Source organism: Conger conger, chromosome 7 (assembly GCF_963514075.1).
Source record: "Conger conger chromosome 7, fConCon1.1, whole genome shotgun sequence".
Classification (NCBI taxonomy): Eukaryota; Metazoa; Chordata; class Actinopteri; order Anguilliformes; family Congridae; genus Conger; species Conger conger.
The window spans coordinates 1062866-1082865 of NC_083766.1; the positions used below are offsets into that span (position 1 = coordinate 1062866).

Sequence of the window (20000 nt, forward strand, 5' to 3'; positions counted from 1 at the left end):
TAGCAACTTAATACTTAAGAGATCCTGAGATTTACGACAATTTTTAAATACCAGATTGTAAAATAATCTTATATATATATTTATATTTCACAATGATATCAGCTTTTTTTTTTTTTTATAACAAAATATATTTTCTCTTTTCATTGTCCAATACTGGCTCTACATTGTACCAGATCTGCTGCTGTTTTTGTACAGGCGGCCCATTGGCTGTCTGTTCCCATGGCAAAGCAGACGCAGAGTCCAGCTTCATTGCAGCTGTTGAGATAACGTTCTTGGGATCAGGGCCAGAACCGTGTGGTCCGCACTAGTTCTTAACGCGCGTGTTTTTTAAAGCAACCCACCCCCCCGCCTAAATAATGCCCTCAGGTCTGCGGGGGCCCCATCCTCCATTTTGGACAGCGTGTGGGTTTCAGGTCTTCATCCTGGAGGGTACGTGCTGGTAGCCCAGCAGGCAGGGGTCGGTGGACAGGGGCATCGTGGGTAACAGGGCATCGTGGGTAAAGACCGAGTCGCTGTCCGAGAGGCAGGAGCTGGACGAGTCTTCGCAGGACGGGGAGTACTGCTCGAATGGCGTGGACAGGTCCAGATACTGACAGGGAAAACACCAAAACACCAGTTTAACATGGCTGCCAAATCCGCACGGTCAGCCACAGGACACCCAACGCCATCTGTCTCCCCACCGAAGGCCTGCTGCGGTCCTCTGAGAACAACCAGGCACTCACCAACAGGCCTCCCTTTGTCTGGGATCTGCTGTGTGTTACCCTGCTGGACCCAAACAACTTTCACTTTTTCTAGGTGAAATGTTTTTGCAGCTTTCTATGAAAGAAAGTGTGACGTCCAACACTAGTGATGAATCTCTAATGAAAATAATAAATAATAATAAATGTGTTTGATTGGCGGATGTAGTGATTTATTGAGTGCTGTTGCCATGGCGTCCCTGTGTGTGGCAGGCCAGGCAGCCAATGAGAGCCTCACCTCGTCGGAGACGGCCAGTAGCACGCGGTCCAGCTCCTCCACCAGCTGCTTGAAGGCGGGCCTCTGGGTCGGCACGGCGTGCCAGCACTCCCGCATCTTCATGTAGCTGCAGAGAGAACCACACACGGTCACACACGGTCACACACAGTCACACTACAGTCACACTACAGTCACACACGGTCACACACGGCCACACACGGTCACACACGGTCACACTACAGTCTGACTACACACACGGTCAGACTACGGTCACACACGGTCACACATGACAGTCACACACGGTCACACACGGCCACACACGGTCACACACGGTCACACACGGTCACACTACAGTCTGACTACACACACGGTCAGACTACGGTCACACACGGTCACACACGGTCACACTACAGTCTGACTACACACACGGTCACACTACAGTCTGACTACACACACGGTCAGACTACGGTCACACACGGTCACACTACAGTCTGACTACACACACGGTCACACACGGTCACACTACAGTCTGACTACACACACGGTCACACACGGTCAGACTACACACACGGTCACACACGGCCACACACGGTCACACTACAGTCACACATGGTCACACACGGTCACACTACAGTCACACACGGTCACACACGGTCACACACGGTCACACTACAGTCTGACTACACACACGGTCACACACGGTCACACACGGTCACTACAGTCACACACGGTCACACACGGTCACACACGGTCACACTACAGTCACACACGGTCACACACAGTCACACACAGTCACACACGGTCACACACGGTCACACACGGTCACACACGGTCACACTACAGTCACACACGGTCACACACGGTCACACACAGTCACACACGGTCACACACGGTCACACACGGTCAGACTACAGTCTGACTACACACACGGTCAGACTACAGTCTGACTACACACACGGTCACACTACAGTCTGACTACACACGGTCACACTACAGTCTGACTACACACACGGTCACACTACAGTCAGACTACACACACAGTCACACTACAGTCTGACTACACACACGGTCACACTACAGTCTGACTACACACTCGGTCAGACTATGGTCAGACTACTCACACTGTCAGACTACAGTCAGACTACACACACGGTCACACAGTCACACACGGTCACACTACAGTCTGACTACACACACGGTCACACACGGTCACACTACAGTCACACACGGTCACACTACAGTCTGACTACACACACAGTCACACTACAGTCTGACTACACACACGGTCAGACTACGTCAGAGTCTTACACACACGGTCAGACTAGTCAGACTACACACACGGTCAGAGACTACAAAGGCGGTCAGAGCCACCCAACAGCAGGTGAGATAGTTGGAGGCGTTTGTTTGTACCCTGGCCATTTGGGGCACTAACAGGTCATGGGGGCAGTTGGAGGGCGGTTTGGGGCACTTACAGGTAGTGGGGGCAGTTGGAGGGTGGTTTGGGGCATTTACAAGTCGTGGGGGCAGTTTGAGGGTGGTTTGGGGCAATTACAGGTTGTGAGGGCAGTTGGAGGGCGGTTTGGGGCACTTACAGGTCGTGGGGGCAGTTGGAGGGCTTGTCCATTCGATGCCCCTCCTTAAGCAGCTTGAAGAGCTCCTCCACTGGGATCCCGGGGTAGGGCGAACCCCCCAGGGTGAAGATCTCCCACATCAGCACCCCGAACGACCACCTGTGGCAACAAGAGACGGCGTGAGCCCCTGGGGGCAGCGAGAGAGCACCCTGCACCCACAGAGAATCACTGTGAGGGCCACTGTGAGGGCTCTGTGCTGCTTGAGCTCGCCTCAGCCTGCTTCTCCCAGTGGGTTCACACTGGGCACTCCAATGCTTTTATTGCCATTTGTTTGTATGTGGTTTATTGTTTTTCATACATAAGTGTATTCGTTTTTAGCGTTGTGTTAAAAACTTTGTTGTATTCTTGGCATTTTAATCTTTATTTCCCTCTTGGGCAGGGGTCACCAGCCCTGCTCCTGGAGGTCCTGTGTGAGTGTGTGTTTGAGGTAATGGCTGTGTGTGTGTGTGTGTGTGTGTGAGTGTGTGTTTGAGGTAATGGCTGTGTGAGTGTGTGTGTGAGTGTGTGTGTGTGTTTGGGGTAATGGCTGTGTGAGTGTGTGTGTGAGTGTGTGTGTGTGTTTGGGGTAATGGCTGTGTGTGTGTGTGTGTGTGTGTGTGTGTGTTTGTGTGTGTGTGAGTGTGAGTGTGAGTGTGTGTGTGTGTTTGGGGTAATGGCTGTGTGTGTGTGTGTGTGTGTTTGGGGTAATGGCTGTGTGTGTGTGTGTGTGAGTGTGCGTCTGTGTGTGTTTGGGGTAATGGCTGTGTGTGTGTGTGTGTGTGTGAGTGTGCGTCTGTGTGTGTTTGGGGTAATGGCTGTGTGTGTCTGTGTGTGTTTGGGGTAATGGCTGTGTGTGTCTGTGTGTGTTTGGGGTAATGGCTGTGTCTGTGTGTGTTTGGGGTAATGGCTGTGTGTGTGTGTGTGTGTGTGTGTGTGTTTGGGGTAATGGCTGTGTCTGTGTGCGTTTGGGGTAATGGCTGTGTGTGTGTGTGTGTGTGTGTGTGTGTTGGGGGTAATGGCTGTGTCTGTGTGTGTTTGGGGTAATGGCTGTGTGTGTGTGTGTGTGTGTGTGTGTGCGTGTTGGGGGTCCTCTCAGGTTCAGCCTCAGTCAGGACACAGAGCCGCTACGCTCAGCACATTCCCGCGCGGCGGGCAGAGGGGCGGGCGGCGGGCAGAGGGGCGGGCAGAGGGGCGCGCGGCGGGCAGAGGGGCGCGCAGCGGGCAGAGGGGCGGGCGGGGGACTTACACGTCGCTCTGGTGCGTATAGACTCTGTCGAACAAGGCCTCCGGTGCCATCCATTTCACAGGCAGCCGGCCCTGCAATCACAACAACAACGCCGCACTGTGAGTGGTCAGTGCGTTACCACAGCGACAGGGCTTGATCGCCCTCCCTCTGATCTCTAATCCCCCCCAAATTCCAATTATCCCCCATTAGCCAGCCTGCCAGTCAGGGGTGGCGTTCAACATCTGTCTGTAAAAACAGCCACCACTGGGACGGCCGGCCAGAATGTCGACCAGTACAATGTTTATGTGCAGCAAGGGCCACGGACACGACCAGCTGCAGAAACCGGCTCTGTACGACCACACTCGATCCCGTGAGAGAGAGAGAGAGAGAGAGAGGGAGAGAGAGGGAGAGGGAAAGCGAGAGAGCAAGAGAGAGGCGCCCACAGCCACAGCCACCACTCACATTGGAAGTTTTCTTGTAGTAGTCGATCTGGTGGACCCCTCGTGCCAAGCCAAAGTCTGCGATCTTCATGACGTTGTCCTCTGTCACCAGGACGTTCCTCGCCGCTAAATCTCTGTGGATGCACTGTGAAATATTAAAAAAAAACATTGGTCAGGTCCAAATACTGATCTGGTGCCTTTCAAAGTCTGCTCTTGTTAATGGGATTAGAAGCCCAGATGTTAGAAGTAATTTTCATCATTTTTTTTCCACCCATTTGCTTTGCTTATTTTAGCTGAGCATTCACTTCTGCTGTGAACTCCCCTGTAACAGTGGAAACCCCAAACAGGCCAAAAGGAGGGAAATAAAAGTTGTTACCCTTCAACTTCTAAATGTAGCATACAGTTTGAGTCATTGAGAAAAGGGGCATTTAGAAAATTCTGTAATTAAGTATCTTTATATAGATTTGGCTTCTGAAAGAAAGGCTGTTTGAATGGATGTGATTAGGGGTTATTTTGGTGATTTTCAGTAGGAGTGGTGTGTGGGGACTCCGGCAGGTTATGCAAGGCTTCAGACGGCTGCATTCTTCACAGCCCCCAGAGAAGCGATAATGGCCCCGTCTGCAGACGGATCTCCTGGGCTGTTTGCCAGCGGGATTTTACGGAGGCACTGAGACTGCTGAAGCCCACGGAGGCAGAACAGACTCTAGGGAGAACCTCGTAACACCCTGGGGGGGTCCAGTTCGGGTTAGTTTTTCAGAGTGATGTCCACGGTGGTCGGGTGTAATCTTCAGCCAAACTTCCTTTGGCTCACCTGGCCGCCACCTGGAACGCCTCCAGCCAGTCGTTCAGCTGGATTCTCTCCAACTTTTTAGTAAGTTGTTCCAGGATCTTCAGATAGTGTTCCTCCAAAATCTGCATGCATGTGTGGAGCCAGTTCCAGGCATTCCCCGTCAGTAACAACATGGTGTCCTCTGTCGGGGAGGCCGGTCTCACCAGGGTGGCCAGTTCCTGCATCTTTTTCAGTAGTTCTGGCTGCAGAGTTCTGCAGATGATGTGTCATCTGGATGATCCTGAGGGTCCTGGTGGCTTCCGCAAAAGCTGCCGTAGTCCTGAGTGTGGTGTTAAGGTGTGGTATTTTTGGGTGTACAGTTGCCATTCGGGTTAGCATTGGGGTTAGTGTTAGGGTGGGGGTCAGGGTGAGGGTGAGGGTCAGGGTGAGGGTGGGGGTGAGGGTCAGGGTGAGGGTCAGGGTGGGGGTGGGGGTAAGGGTGGGGGTAAGGGTCAGGTTGGGGGTGGGGGTGAGGGTCAGGGTCAGGGTCAGGGTGGGGGTGAGGGTGAGGGTGAGGGTGAGGGTGAGGGTGAGGGTCAGGGTGGGGGTCAGGGTGAGGGTGGGGGTGGGGGTCAGGGTGGGGGTGAGGGTCAGGGTGGGGGTCAGGGTGAGGGTCAGGGTGGGGGTGGGGGTAAGGGTCAGGGTGGGGGTGAGGGTCAGGGTGAGGGTGAGGGTGGGGGTGAGGGTGAGGGTCAGGGTGAGGGTCAGGGTGAGGGTGGGGGTCAGGGTGGGGGTCAGGGTGGGGGTGAGGGTCAGGGTGGGGGTCAGGGACACTCACTCTTCTGGAGGCCAGGTACTCCATGCCTCGTGCCACCTGGTATGCGCAGGACAGCAGGTCTTTGAAGGTGAGCTGCTCCTCGGGCACCTTGGTCATGTCGAAGGTGTAGTCCATGCCAGGGGGGCGGCGGGCACGCAGGTACTCCCTCAGACTGCCCTTCGAGGCGTACTCCACCAGCACATACAGCGGCCCTGAGGGGTGGCATGATCACGGTTACACACGCTCAGCGGGAGGGGGTGCACTGAGGTCACGGGGGGGCTACACGAGAGGGACTCACCGTTCTGCGTGCACACGCCCAGCAGGTTGATGATGTTCTTGTGTTTGTCCATCAGCTTCATCAGCTCCATCTCAGAGATGAGGTCCGCCAGGTCTTTGTCTGTGGCGTCATCTACAGGTGGGGGGTTCATTCAGTCAGAGTGGCATGGGGAATTGACATTTAAAAGTTTAAACATCTAAAATGGCCGACCCACGTTACAGGTGCTGCCTCGTACCTTTCAGCATCTTCACTGCCACTGTAGATACCTGGTCAGCGGTGTCCTTCGGTATCCCATAAGCCTCTGCTCTCACCACCTGACCAAAGCAGCCTTCTCCCAGCGGCTTCCCAAGGGTCAAACTAGGGCAAAGGACAGGAGGGGTCACAACACTGTGCGGGCAGGGGAAAAAGCTGGATGGGGCTTGGTTTTGGGGAGAGTGTGTGGGGGCAGAAGGAGTGGGATTTGGGGTTCCGGAGGGGTGCAAGCCTGGTTTGATGGGGGCTTGGCTATGGGGAGAGTGTGGGGGCAGAAAGAGACGTTCTGAAGGGGTGCAGGCCTTGTTTGGGGACTCACTTCTCTCGGGGGAACTCCCAGTCGGGGTCGTAGGGCAGGTCGAACTCCATGACTCCGGCCAGCATGGGCGAGCAGCTGGAGGAGAGGCGAGCCACACGCATCAGGGAGGCGCTGGACTTCCCCGACGAGTTTGACTCCACGGAGTACTGCAGGGAGCGAGACACAGCTCCATCAGACCGAGGGGCTCAGAGAGGAACATCTGACCCAAGAGAAGGCAGGTAAGAGAGGATACCGGTCTAAAAAGACCTGGGTTTGTAAGGGTACCTGTCTGCGTAGGGGAAACTTGGAGAGCTTCTGCACGGGGAGAACGTCGAAGGCCTCCCGGCTGGGGCTGGACTGCATGCGGCACAGAACCGCGATCACAACGGCCATCACCAGTGCCACAACGCCCGAGGCATAGATGATGATGTCCGTGTACTTGGTCTCCATCAAGTCCACTTCCTCCACCACTTCCTCCTCTGCAAAAACCAACAAGCAAGAAATCAGTAACCTGGTTCAATTACACGGTCGCGCTCAACCCGCATGAGACATCCACCTCCTTCACAAAAACGGCATGGAGCAGTCCACCAGCACGGTCTAACCGAAGCTCACCTGAGAGAACGGTGAGCCAGGCGGACTGGAAGGAAAACCCGATGGAGTTCCCCGCCAGGCAGGTGTACTCTCCCGCGTCAGCCAGGGTCACGTTGCTCAGGTACAGAACTTCCACCTCCGACATGTTCAAACTGCCAGTCTGCAGACAAACACAGACCGTTTACCGTCAAAGAAGAGCTTTTACCATCACAGCTCTCAAGCCAAAAGCCAGAGATGCATTTACTGGCAAACATACCAGGGTCAATGCAAGGAAATAATTTGCTCGACTGATTTAATCTCGTGAAATTGAACCAATAGGACCAGAAGGTAAGCTTTGCAGTTTTTGAGTGCTTTTTGTAAATGGTCAATCTCCCCCTCTTCCTCTCTCTCACCTTTAGGATCTGGACGTAAGGGATGCCATCTGGCCCGTAGAGGCTCCCGTTCTTCTCGATGTGCTTCAGCCACTGGATGTGGGGCTGGGCGTCGCTGTAGACCTTGCAGTAGAACTGCACGTCGCCGCCCACAATGGCGGTGGTGTTGGCGGGAAGCCCCGCCTGCAGGATGGGCCGGTGTGGGGAGCGCTCTGAAACCAGGGGCAGGAGGAACGATTAGCCCCGCGGCCCAGCGAAGATTAGCCCCGCGGCCCAGCAAAGATTAGCCCCGCAACCCCTCTGCTCACGCATGCCATTTATCCCATCACTCACAGGCAAACAAGATGTGTACCACCAGGGATTTATTCTGAGCAATAATTCCCCAAAAGTAAAAGAGAAAGATGTTAACTGAGTGGTGATTTGATCCCAGCTCAGGGAGGGGCTCACAGCCCCAGCCGGCTCCATTGGGAGGCCTGACCCAGACGACACGGCTCGGCTCTTTCAAGTTGTTGAAGACTTTATTTGTTTGGCTGAAACCCTGTTGTGCTTGGAGATGCCGGCTGACCCCAAACAGGGCTCAATAACAAACAGGGCCTCCACGGGTACCCCGTCCCAGGGGCGTCGCATACGAGCCGACGCCAGACCCCCCCCCCCGCTGGGCCCATATTTATTACCCAATCCCCCAAGCAGATCTTAACTATCCCAGCATGCATCTGAAGCCGGACCGCATTCCTGCACCCTGATGCTCGCTTTCATGGCGTTTTTCCGTCTCGGAGAGACGGCAGGAAAACAGGGAAGCGGTGGGGGAGGGTCGGAGGTCAGACGGTTTGGGTTTGGGTTTGTGATGCGTGTTATGAGGCCTCTCACCCAGCACATCCAGGAGGTAGCTGTGAGCGATGGAGCCAAACCGGTTCTCCACCACGCACGTGTAGTTCCCCCGGTCCGACGGAACCACGCTCTCCATCACCAGGCTCCAGTGCTGATGCCGCAGCTGCCCCCAGAAACACAACAATGCAGGTTTGTTACCGACTCAGTTCAGCTCAGTGTTCATGACCCAAACGTGTTAAGAAATCCATTACAACAAATCAAATGGGTTGGACAGGTTTACGGTTCGTCACCACACACCTGTGAGACAATCAGCAGCGTGTTTGTAAGTCACTATGGAGACGAAGACCTGCGTACGGTCGGCTCGTCGTGAGCGGCTCTCTTATTGTGTTAGGGAGACAAAGGGAGTCGCTGACAGCTCTCTGAGCAGGCAGGGCCGTCCTGCTGCCCCAGCATGGCGGGGTAATAGTCCCGTTGAAAGACCCCGACGCTCACAAAAGACCCAGGTGGCCGACAGGCCCGCCCCCCACCCCGGGGGCCTACCTTGATTCCCCCGATCCGGTGCTCCCCCCGGAATTCCCGGCCGTTCTTCAGCCAGCGGATGGAGGGCAGCGGTGTTCCCATGGCGGGACAGCGGAATTTCACGGTGTTCCCAGCGGGAACAGCGTACAGCTTCTTCTCCATGCGCTGAGTGTGCGTCCAGTACGGTCCTGAGACAGGATGGGGGTGTGAGCTCCACCAAACACTCACTATATCACATCACATCACGATATCACTCAACTAGTATTGCATGGCCACATTACACACATTATAATTCATTGGAATAAATCAGAATGTCACATCATTATTGTACAGTAATAGCAGCATAGCTGACCTCTGGTGAAGTAGACCTGGTCCTTCTCCATTTCAGTTGAAGTGTCATCCAAACCATTGTCTTCATCGTCATCACCTGACCCCAGAGAATCTGCAACATGAAATTTTCATTAAATGTAAGTAATATTCCATGTACTATCTACTTACACACACACACACACACACACACACACACACACACACACACACATATAATGTCGGTGTGATGTCATTATGTCTGTGTGTAATTAAGGATGTCATTACCCGCCCCAATGATGTCATTACCCGCCCCAATGATGTCATTACCAGTCCCAGTGATGCCATTACCCGCCCCAGTGATGTCATTACCCGCCAAAGTGATGTCATTACCCGCCCCAGTGATGTCATTACCCGCCCCAGTGATGTCATTACCCGCCCCAGTGATGTCATTACCCGCCCCAGTGATGTCATTACCCGCCCCAGTGATGTCATTACCCGCCCCAGTGATGTCATTACCCGCCCCAGTGATGTCATTACCCGCCCCAGTGATGTCATTACCTGCCACAGTGATGGAGAAGTTCCTCAGCGGCTCGCGGGTGCCTCGCAGGACGCAGACGTACAGGCCCGAGTCCTCGTACGTGACGTCGGAGACCTCCATGACCCCAGAGCGGATCTGAATGCGGGCGCTGTGTGTGACCCGCTGTTCCCCCCTGAACCACAGGAGGGCGCCGGGCCGGCTCGAGTCGCACCGCAGCTTCAGCACGTCCCCGGGCTCCAGGATGAGGTGCTCCACCACGTCCTCCAGCTCCTCAGGGCCGTCTGCGGGGCCCAGAGACACGCTCAGCTCATGGGCCGGCTCCTACACACAGCCCCCATCCCCAACACAGCCCCCATCCCCAACACAGCCCCCATCCCCAACACAGCCCCCATCCCCAACACAGCCCCCATCCCCAAACCTCCAACACAGCCCCCATCCCCAACACAGCCTCCATCCCCAACACAGCCCCCATCCCCAACCTCCAACACAGCCTCCATCCCCAAACCTCCAACACAGCCTCCATCCCCAAACCTCCAACACAGCCCCCACCCCCAAACCTCCAACACAGCCCCCATCCCCAAACCTCCAACACAGCCCCCATCCCCAACACAGCCCCCATCCCCAAACCTCCAACACAGCCCCCATCCCCAAACCTCCAACACAGCCCCCACCCCCAAACCTCCAACACAGCCCCCATCCCCAAACCTCCAACACAGCCCCCATCCCCAACACAGCCCCCATCCCCAAACCTCCAACACAGCCCCCATCCCCAAACCTCCAACACAGCCCCCACCCCCAAACCTCCAACACAGCCCCCATCCCCAAACCTCCAACATAACCCCCATCCCCAACACAGCCCCCACCCCCAAACCTCCAACACACACAGCCCCTGTCCCCAACACAGCCCCCACCCCCAAACTTCCAACACACACAGCCCCCATCCCCAAACCTCCAAAACAGCCCCCATCCCCAACCCCCCTGTCCCACCCTCCCCCCCCCCCCCCGTCGCGGTGGATCATTCTAGACCCTCTGAGGAGCTGCAGGCTGCACACTCAGACTGACAGGGCCGGTAATGAACATGTCGTAGCGTGACAGAGTCTGGGGCTCCACGGCCTGAGTGTGGGAGGGGGCTAACCCACTGCGCCCCCACACACCCTCCCCCCATCCCAAACCCCACCCACCGACCCCCTCTCTCACCCGTCCCAAAACTCGCCCCCACCCCCTCCCTCACCCGTCCCAAACCCCGCCCTTCAGTCTCTTCAGGAGGGGCTTACCGGCAGGGTGTTCGCTGGGGGCCTCCAGTCCTGGGCTCCAGGGAGGGGGCTTTTCTGCAGAGAAAACAGGAACAGAACTGTGACCTCACTAATCTCTCACTCTCACTCTCACTCTCACTCTCACTCTCACTCTCACTCTCACTCTCACTCTCACTCTCACTCTCTCTCTCTCTCTCTCTCTCTCTCTCTCTCTCTCTCTCTCTCTCACACACTCACACACTCACACACTCACACACTCACACACTCACACACACACACACAGGGTGCATAGGGGCGGAGTCTGGATCACACACCTGGTACAGGTAAAACGTGGAGCCAGGCAGACTGCTCGGCCTGCAGTGCGGAGTTCTGTGCCCTGCAGACGTACTCCCCCGAATCGCCCACGGTGACGCTGGTCAGAGGCAGGACACTGACCTTAGAGACGTTACTGAGGAGCGGCTGGAGGCAGGAGAACAGAAACACTCAGCACCAGAGAACAGAAACACTCAGCACCAGAGAACAGAAACAGAGAACAGAAACACTCAGCACCAGAGAACAGAAACACTCACAGACACTGACGAACTATCACCTTCTACCTACTATGACGTTCCATCACAAAGAACTATCACCTGTCATCTTGTCTCCAATAACTGAAAGCAGATGCCTCTCTTAAGAGAATATAAATCATGTGATGCTGGTTTCCCTCCATTTTGAGGTGTCTGGTATGAGCAGCCCTGCTGCCGGCTGAGAGTGACTAAGAGTGTGACGGACAGCTGTCACTCACCGTGAGGGCCCTGAGGAGGGGCAGGCCACCGGGCCCCGTGTGATCTGGGTCTCGCTTCAGCCACTGGACCCGGGTGGTGCCGGGCCTGTGCACCCTGCAGCGCAGCTCCACCTGGCCCCCGGCCCGCACCGTGGCGTTCTCGGGGTGTCCCGGCTGCAGGAGGGGGTGTGGGGGTCTGTGCTCTGGGGGGAGAGGGGGAGAGGGGGAGAGGGGCAGGCTGTTAAAACACAGCCAGGGTTCAGCGTTCTCTCCGAGGTTTCGGCTGAAAGCCTTGTCAGGGCTCTGATTAAACGTTGCGATAAAACCTGGTTAGCGTGTCCAATCCTAACAATCGCCTCACACACACACACTCACACACTCACACACTCACACACTCACACACTCACACACTCACACACTCACACACACGCCTCACCGTGCAGCAGAAAGAGCTGTAATTACAGCCCAATTTCCTGTCTAATCGCTTCCTGCAAATCTTTCGTCGAAGGGCAATCTGTTCTCCTCAAGTAAAACAAAACAAAACAAACTAAAATCTCTCTTTTACGGTCCAGTTTTAACTGACGGAACATATTAGGAGATGAGATAGATAATCAACACTCGCGTGGATGGGACAGACCAGGGACAGACCAGAGACAGACCAGAGACAGACCAGAGACAGACCAGGGACAGACCAGGGACAGACCAGGGACAGACCACATTACACATCAAACCCAGTTTCCTACTGCTTACAAAGCCAGTGAGCGGGACCCCCCTCAGTAATGGAACAAAAACACCCCCACTGTGAGCACTGGGGTGACACAATCATGCTCTCTTTACTGTACCATTAGGTGTTGGGGCGTTGGTGTGTTGGTGTGTTGGGGTGTTGGGGGTACCCCTACCCAGCTCCTCCCCACCTCTGTTCAGACACAGTGAGACAAGCCCAGAGCCCAGAGCCCAGAGCCCAGAGCCCAGAGCCACACAGAAACACACACCGATGGGCTCCAGGCTGCACCCTGACCCCGGCCTGACCTCGAGGGCCGGAGTGAAGGCCCACTGTGAAAGAGACCTCAACACAAGAGAGCACAAACTCATCTCTGTATTTCAACACGGCCCCTTCTTTCATTACTTTTGGGGGGGGGGGGGGTGTCTGTTCTGAAGGGTGTTTGTTGCCATGAGAACTGCTGACTAAGTTCTGCACATTACTCCAACAGGCTGAGGTGAGGTCCCACCCTCGTAATTTGCCACTTTACCTCTAAAGGGAAACAGAGCCGGCTTTGTTGCCTCTCACCACAGCGGCGGTGGAGTGACACGGATACTTCAGCAGTGAGGATTACCACACAAAGCAATAATGAACCAATTAAGGTTTCAGCAAGCGTCCCTGTGAGCGCTGGCCTGATGTTACAGGAGACAGACTGTCCCTGTGAGCTCTGATGTTACAGGAGACAGACTGTCCCTGTGAGCTCTGGCCTGATGTTACAGGAGACAGACTGTCCCTGTGAGCTCTGGCCTGATGTTACAGGAGACAGACTGTCCCTGTGAGCCCTGATGTTACAGGAGACAGACTGTCCCTGTGAGCTCTGGCCTGATGTTACAGGAGACAGACTGTCCCTGTGAGCCCTGATGTTACAGGAGACAGACTGTCCCTGTGAGCTCTGGCCTGATGTTACAGGAGACAGACTGTCCCTGTGAGCTCTGATGTTTCAGGAGACAGACTGTCCCTGTGAGCTCTGATGTTACAGGAGACAGACTGTCCCTGTGAGCTCTGGTGTTACAGGAGACAGACTGTCCCTGTGAGCTCTGGTGTTACAGGAGACAGACTGTCCCTGTGAGCTCTGATGTTACAGGAGACAGACTGTCCCTGTGAGCTCTGGCCTGATGTTACAGGAGACAGACTGTCCCTGTGAGCTCTGATGTTACAGGAGACAGACTGTCCCTGTGAGCTCTGGCCTGATGTTACAGGAGACAGACTGTCCCTGTGAGCTCTGATGTTACAGGAGACAGACTGTCCCTGTGAGCGCTGATGTTACAGGAGACAGACTGTCCCTGTGAGCTCTGATGTTACAGGAGACAGACTGTCCCTGTGAGCTCTGATGTTACAGGAGACAGACTGTCCCTGTGAGCTCTGGTGTTACAGGAGACAGACTGTCCCTGTGAGCTCTGGTGTTACAGGAGACAGACTGTCCCTGTGAGCTCTGGTGTTACAGGAGACAGACTGTCCCTGTGAGCTCTGATGTTACAGGAGACAGACTGTCCCTGTGAGCCCTGATGTTACAGGAGACAGACTGTCCCTGTGAGCTCTGATGTTACAGGAGACAGACTGTCCCTGTGAGCCCTGATGTTACAGGAGACAGACTGTCCCTGTGAGCTCTGGCCTGATGTTACAGGAGACAGACTGTCCCTGTGAGCTCTGATGTTACAGGAGACAGACTGTCCCTGTGAGCCCTGGTGTTACAGGAGACAGACTGTCCCTGTGAGCTCTGATGTTACAGGAGACAGACTGTCCCTGTGAGCTCTGGTGTTACAGGAGACAGACTGTCCCTGTGAGCTCTGGTGTTACAGGAGACAGACTGTCCCTGTGAGCTCTGGCCTGATGTTACAGGAGACAGACTGTCCCTGTGAGCTCTGGCCTGATGTTACAGGAGACAGACTGTCCCTGTGAGCTCTGATGTTACAGGAGACAGACTGTCCCTGTGAGCTCTGGTTAGTTGCAGGGCGAGGGGCCTGGCGTTATCCTTGCACTGGACACGCTACATGCTACATGCTACATGCTACACGCTACACTGCAGGCTAGCCCCGACTCCGTCCCCAGGGCCCACTGTTTTCTTTTCCCTCCTTTTTCTCTCGATCTGGAACTTTCCTTGGTGAGTTATAACTGGCCTTAAATAAGCGTAATGGCCTCAGGCAGAGATGTAGGGGGCATTGCCGGGTCTGCCTCTGCCCCGCCCCCCCCCCCCCCCCCAGTGGGGGCCGGTCCGTAGGAGGATCAGAGGCAGGGGCCCATAACAAACTGCTACTCGGGGCCCCCCCCTCACAAGCGACACCATGGTGCCACTGGGTAAACACTACCCTGCTGTAGCCTGAACGCAAATGTCACACCAACTGCATTTCACTGTTTAACGACTTCCGAGCAGTTTATGATCAATAAGAACAGTAAAAACTACTGTTTTTTTCCCAGCAAGAAAGGGGTTCGACTTAATGCCTGTACTGTAGCCCATTAGCCCGTTAGCATTGTGAAAGACAGTGAAACCCTGATCCCTGTGCTCCCTGGTAGTCGGCCGTTAGCGAGTCCATGATCTCTCGCTCCGCGCACGTCATAACAACACTTAATGAACACAGCGCTGAATGAATGGCTCCCAGACAGGTAAAACAGGACGGCGGGCTACACTCCCGAGCCTGACTGCCCTGGCACAGACGAATACGGCCGTTAAGAGCCCCATTACAGAGCCTCGGACTCCTCCTGGTCCTACACGCTACAGCACAGACTACACTGCAACCCAAACATACACTACAACTCAATCACAGTATATCTGGAGCGGTTCTATGACGTCGTGGCCAGGAACACGCAGATGAGGTCACAGCTCAGACCCCACTGCCCAAGGAGGAAATTCCACAATTTCAACAGCCTTTCCTTGTACATTTGAGGACTCTTCAATAAACTAAACAAGTGCCTGAAGAGTTGTGTTATTTAAGGACACCTAATTTAGGCTGTACCACATCAGTCTCAATATAAAGTGGCTTGGATATATAATGAAAAACTTGAGGAACTTAAACCAGACTTTAAGGCACTGAATTCAGATGTGGTTTCTTTCCCAGTGGGATAACCCGTTTGTTCTCAGGGAGTTGTTGAGGCAGATTGTTTGAGGGAGATTTCTTTGTGGAAATGGATAAACAAACAAAAGCACACAAACAAGGAGGGAAATTAGGCAGAAGAATGGTGGAACCAACCTTTGACTCGGCTCTCTTCGCTGAGGACAGATTTGGAGAGCGCGCTGTGTGTCAGGCACAGGATGAGGACAGAGAGCTGGCTGGACAGGACCATGGTGGAGATGGGGGAGTGTGGGGCTCGTAGTAAAGGGAGGGGGACCTTCAGCTCTCAGTCACTCGGGTGCCTTCTCTTGGCATTGGCCAGCTCCGTTTACACCCCTGTGGCTCGTAAGCTTCAAGGGAAAGAAAACAAAAAACTTAATTACATACAGATTTCACACTCAGCGCTTCACAGACCTAATATATCTTGGCAGGGCTGCGAAAAAAAATGCATTTCAATGCATGACAGATATAAAACAATGACATTAATAAACAATGAATTCGTGAAAGCTTTAATTTAATGACAAACCCTCAAAGCCTCTCGTCCTCGCTCACTCCCCATGAATGACTGACGGGCATGCATGAATGTGTGGCTGTTGCTGGCTGCGTTTTGTGAATAGAAGGTGTAGTCGGCTCTCTGAATAACGGATAACGCTACAAAGGAAGCACTTGAATCTCGCTGGGAAGCCCGGGGCACGTGGTGATAAGTGGCGAACTCAACTTCGCAGATCCCGAGGAAATAACCGCGTAATCTAAAAGTTTGCAGACAGACAGCCTTGTCAACGAGACACATCTTTGGAATGTAATATTTTATAGACTCACAATTTAGTAGGCTACTAATAAAACTCGGATATGACCGCCGAACTGACAGATCATTTACATCCTGCGGGAAGATCATTTTGTTCTTAATTCGGATTCTTGACGCGTTATGGGTTGGTTTCCCAGATTACGTTTCGCCTACTCCTGGACTAAAATGATTTTTGTATGCAGGACGTAATCTTCGTTTGGGAAACCGGCTGTTTACAGCAATTAATTTAACCAAACTGTCTTATCTGAAATGTAGTTGAGCAGATTTACATGATCAAAACTGACATATTACCCTTTATACTAACAATGAAATCCAACTATGCAGAGTCCGGTATCGACCGTTGAGAGTTTTACATGTGCAGGGCATCCATAAAGCCGCTTTTCAGAGTTAAATGACAGCAATGTAATCCTCATAAACCCTTGCAGATTCTTAAAATAAAATGTAATTTCGCCTTTCAATAACCTTTAAAAGGTCATGTTTGAAGCAACCCTATCCATGCACACGTTGATTTGAATATTATGCATTAAGAGTTTGAAACTAATAAAGTGCATTTGAGCACATCACCTGCACTCTACAAACCAAATGACCCGTGTAAAATATTGCATTTATAGTATCCACTTTTTGCGAGAAGAAAATAAATTCAATTTAATTATACTTTAACCTGGCCCAGGCGTATTTTAACAATGTCTCCCCGAGGGCGTTACAATACATTAACCACAAATCAAAGACCCTCTTCTGCTCTTACATTCCAACAAACTGCGTGGTTAAATTTTAACATGAGCACAAACAGCACAAAAGCGTCTATAGGTCGCACTCGGTTAGATTGATCAATCACGGTGGGAGATTTCTGTCGCTTTATCTTCTGCCTTGCTGGAAGTAAACATGGTTCTTTACATCATACTGCACCGATATAAACACATGATCAGCCGAGAGACAAAGTACACTGAACTTGGGGATAAACATCTGTGCGCGTTGAGTTAACAAAACTGTGGAATAGAAGTGGAAACTAAATAAAACCTGGTTCACAAAGCAAAGCTGAAATTTGAAGCGGGTCTGTGTGAAATTTGAATGAAACTCCTGATCTGACCATCAGTTTAACAAAATATGCCATAACATCAGCGACCCAATGGTCCTTTTCTATGATTTCATTGAACATTATATAACGGTTTCTTTCAAAAAATGAACACTACATTGTCAGCTTTGCTAAGAAACTAAACTACACTAAAATCATTGTTACTCAGAAAACATGAAATGCAATTATATATTTTTTCGGCAAAACTATAATCTATAATGTTATAATACTGCCCCGTAAATCCTATGTTACGTATTGCAATCAACAGAGACATTTTAAATTATGGTTATGCTTAGTTACCCTTCCTGCTGTCGGTGAAAGTTCCTAATTATCGCCAAGGAACCCCCATTTAGGGCTTATCTCCAATTCTTCACCCAAAAATGATCTTTGGTGATCAGGTGATGTTCTTCCGTCCGTATCGGCGGGGAGATCTTTTCGGAAAAAAACTATAAATCCATTAAAGACCAAAACAATGCCCGCAATACGAGCCGAGAGTCCGAACCTTGGAACGTTGATCAAAGTCCAATTCAGGTTTCTGATTAGGTTCTAGAAGAAAAATACAGCCAAGACTGCACCAAGTTAGTTCACAAGGAACAAAGTGCTAAATCCATTTGAAAAGTGAGATAATGTGCGTCTAAAACGAAAACGCTTTCAGAGGAAACATATTCGTGTGTTCCGAGAAAAAATAAAATACATCTCCACTGCAAGGTGTTGAGTCCGTGAGATGCTCCAGTCCACAGCGTGTAGAAATAATGTAGCCGTAGCAGCGCTGACAATGGAACAGATGTCAGTTGTTTGCGCTGTTCAGATCACTCCTCTCGCATTCTCCCTCTCTCTCCCTCGGTCGGCTCTCCAATGGCTCGTCCTGTAAAACGTAAAGCATTTAGAATCCAGCCAGCTTAAATCTCAATTAGCAACTCTCCAGTTACGCGGCGGAGCTGCTCTGAGCATTTTACTGCCAGTCTGGCATGGGGCTCTGCGTGCGTAAGAGTCACAACAATGGACTAAAACGGGAGAGAGAAAGGGGGGAGGAGGGTGTGGGATTCTGTAACCCCCACCCCCCCCTAAAACAATCCCTCGAGGCAGCCCCCACTCACAAATAAAAACCTAAATCTACCCGCGCGCAACGGACCCCATTCACTTTCAAATTGTTTCGATGACTTGTGTTTTCTTTACATTTTCCCAACAATAAAAAACATTGACTATTGTGTTCAGCATTTCGGCTGTAAAAATTCTGATAATACAGCTCAATTCACTTGCAAATGATGAAATAAACAAATGACGACCTAAACAAATGACCGATAACCTGAGATGCATTGCCTTTATACAGGAGCGTGCATATAGGCTCTACCTTTAGATTATTTGTATAATTTTTAATTTTTTAAAGTATTTACTGGTTTATGATGGCATACTATTTTGCTCCGTTTAAATAAAAAATATTTTATCTTTAATCGGTTTGTTTTTGGGTAAAGCGTTTAACTTTTTCTTTTTACAATAGAATCTGGTTCTATTTACTGGCCCTTCGTGACGAAACGAGGCTGGGTAAACAAGGCGGATCCTGAGAAAACGCACGTAATTGCAAAGTACTCGCTGTCTGCGCTGAATAGCTGTGAATTGCTGTCTCTTAATTACATCATTGTAATTGAACTGGCGGTTAAGTAATCCCCTTAGTTGCGGCCATATACAATCACAACAGCAGCTTCGCTTCATTAATTCGTGAAATAGTGGCTACTTTTAACAAGGTACCCTACGCGTTCATTTACTTTGTCTGTTTTGACTCTGGATATTAGTGAGCAATGAGGAAAAATACATACTCTGCGGCAATACAACACAGCGAGCATATTGATAAATTATACAGGAAGCTACAAACAAGAAACGATATTCCCTGCATTGTTTTTCTAGAACTTGGTTAACAGTTCATACCAAAATATCATGAGTATTATATGAGACAATTAGAAGGTAAACAAGACTAATTACACATCACAATTCCGACGAACAGCATAAGCTGCCATCAGCTCGGGAGAACATTTGGAAGCAGTTACGTGGCTAAATTGTTTGGGGCCACATTCGCTCAGCATTATTACGATTAATTTTTAGTTACCCTTAATAGTGTGTGTGTGTGTGTGTCACCTGTATTATTACACCGCTGAACATTTGTGTACTCTGTAGAGGAGTAAAGGAAAAACTGAGACATAGCTCATCCACTGTGTCTGCTCCAGTGGTCCTTCAGCGAGGGGGGGGGGGGGGGGTGAATAAGAGCTCAATCCGACCTGAGCCGTGTCTTTCCCCGCACTTGAGCATGAAAGACCCGGAGCAGGAGCGAGAGGCCGGTATTGTGGAGATCGCGCAGGTGCTATGAGAGATCGAATCTTGGAGGGGAGGGGAGGGGAGGGGGGGGCGTTTGAAACAAGCGGCGCTTCTCTCATTTATCACCGGCCTCTACACCACACTGCTCCACCACACACACACACACACACACACACACACACACACACACGCCCC

General features: G+C 52.0%; 1 protein-coding gene across 1 annotated transcript; it reads right to left on the reverse strand.

The window, feature by feature from the left end:
• Nucleotides 1–100: 100 nt before the first annotated feature.
• On the reverse strand, nt 101–18124 carry fgfr4 (fibroblast growth factor receptor 4). Its single transcript, XM_061248639.1, has 21 exons — nt 17799–18124; nt 15760–15971; nt 11836–12017; nt 11366–11510; nt 11073–11126; nt 9819–10079; nt 9304–9393; nt 8973–9139; nt 8472–8595; nt 7626–7816; nt 7255–7393; nt 6928–7121; nt 6664–6809; nt 6328–6449; nt 6114–6224; nt 5837–6027; nt 4252–4374; nt 3811–3881; nt 2547–2684; nt 976–1081; nt 101–589 (listed from the first exon to the last, which is right to left on the reverse strand). Exons 2-21 carry the CDS (start codon nt 15851–15853, stop codon nt 410–412), a joined length of 2829 nt encoding a protein of 942 aa, XP_061104623.1. The 5' UTR covers nt 15854–15971; nt 17799–18124; the 3' UTR covers nt 101–409.
• Between the last annotated feature and the right edge of the window lie 1876 nt (nt 18125–20000).

Coding starts and splice junctions, on each gene's coding strand:
- fgfr4 (XM_061248639.1), bottom strand. CDS start 15,853: ATGGTCCTGTCCAGCCAGCTCTCTGTCCTCATCCTGTGCCTGACACAC. Junction 4,375..5,836: donor AGTACCTGGCCTCCAGAAGA/GTGAGTGTCCCT, acceptor AATATTTCACAG/TGCATCCACAGAGATTTAGC. Junction 1,082..2,546: donor TCCAACTGCCCCCACGACCT/GTAAGTGCCCCA, acceptor TTCTCTCTGCAG/CTACATGAAGATGCGGGAGT.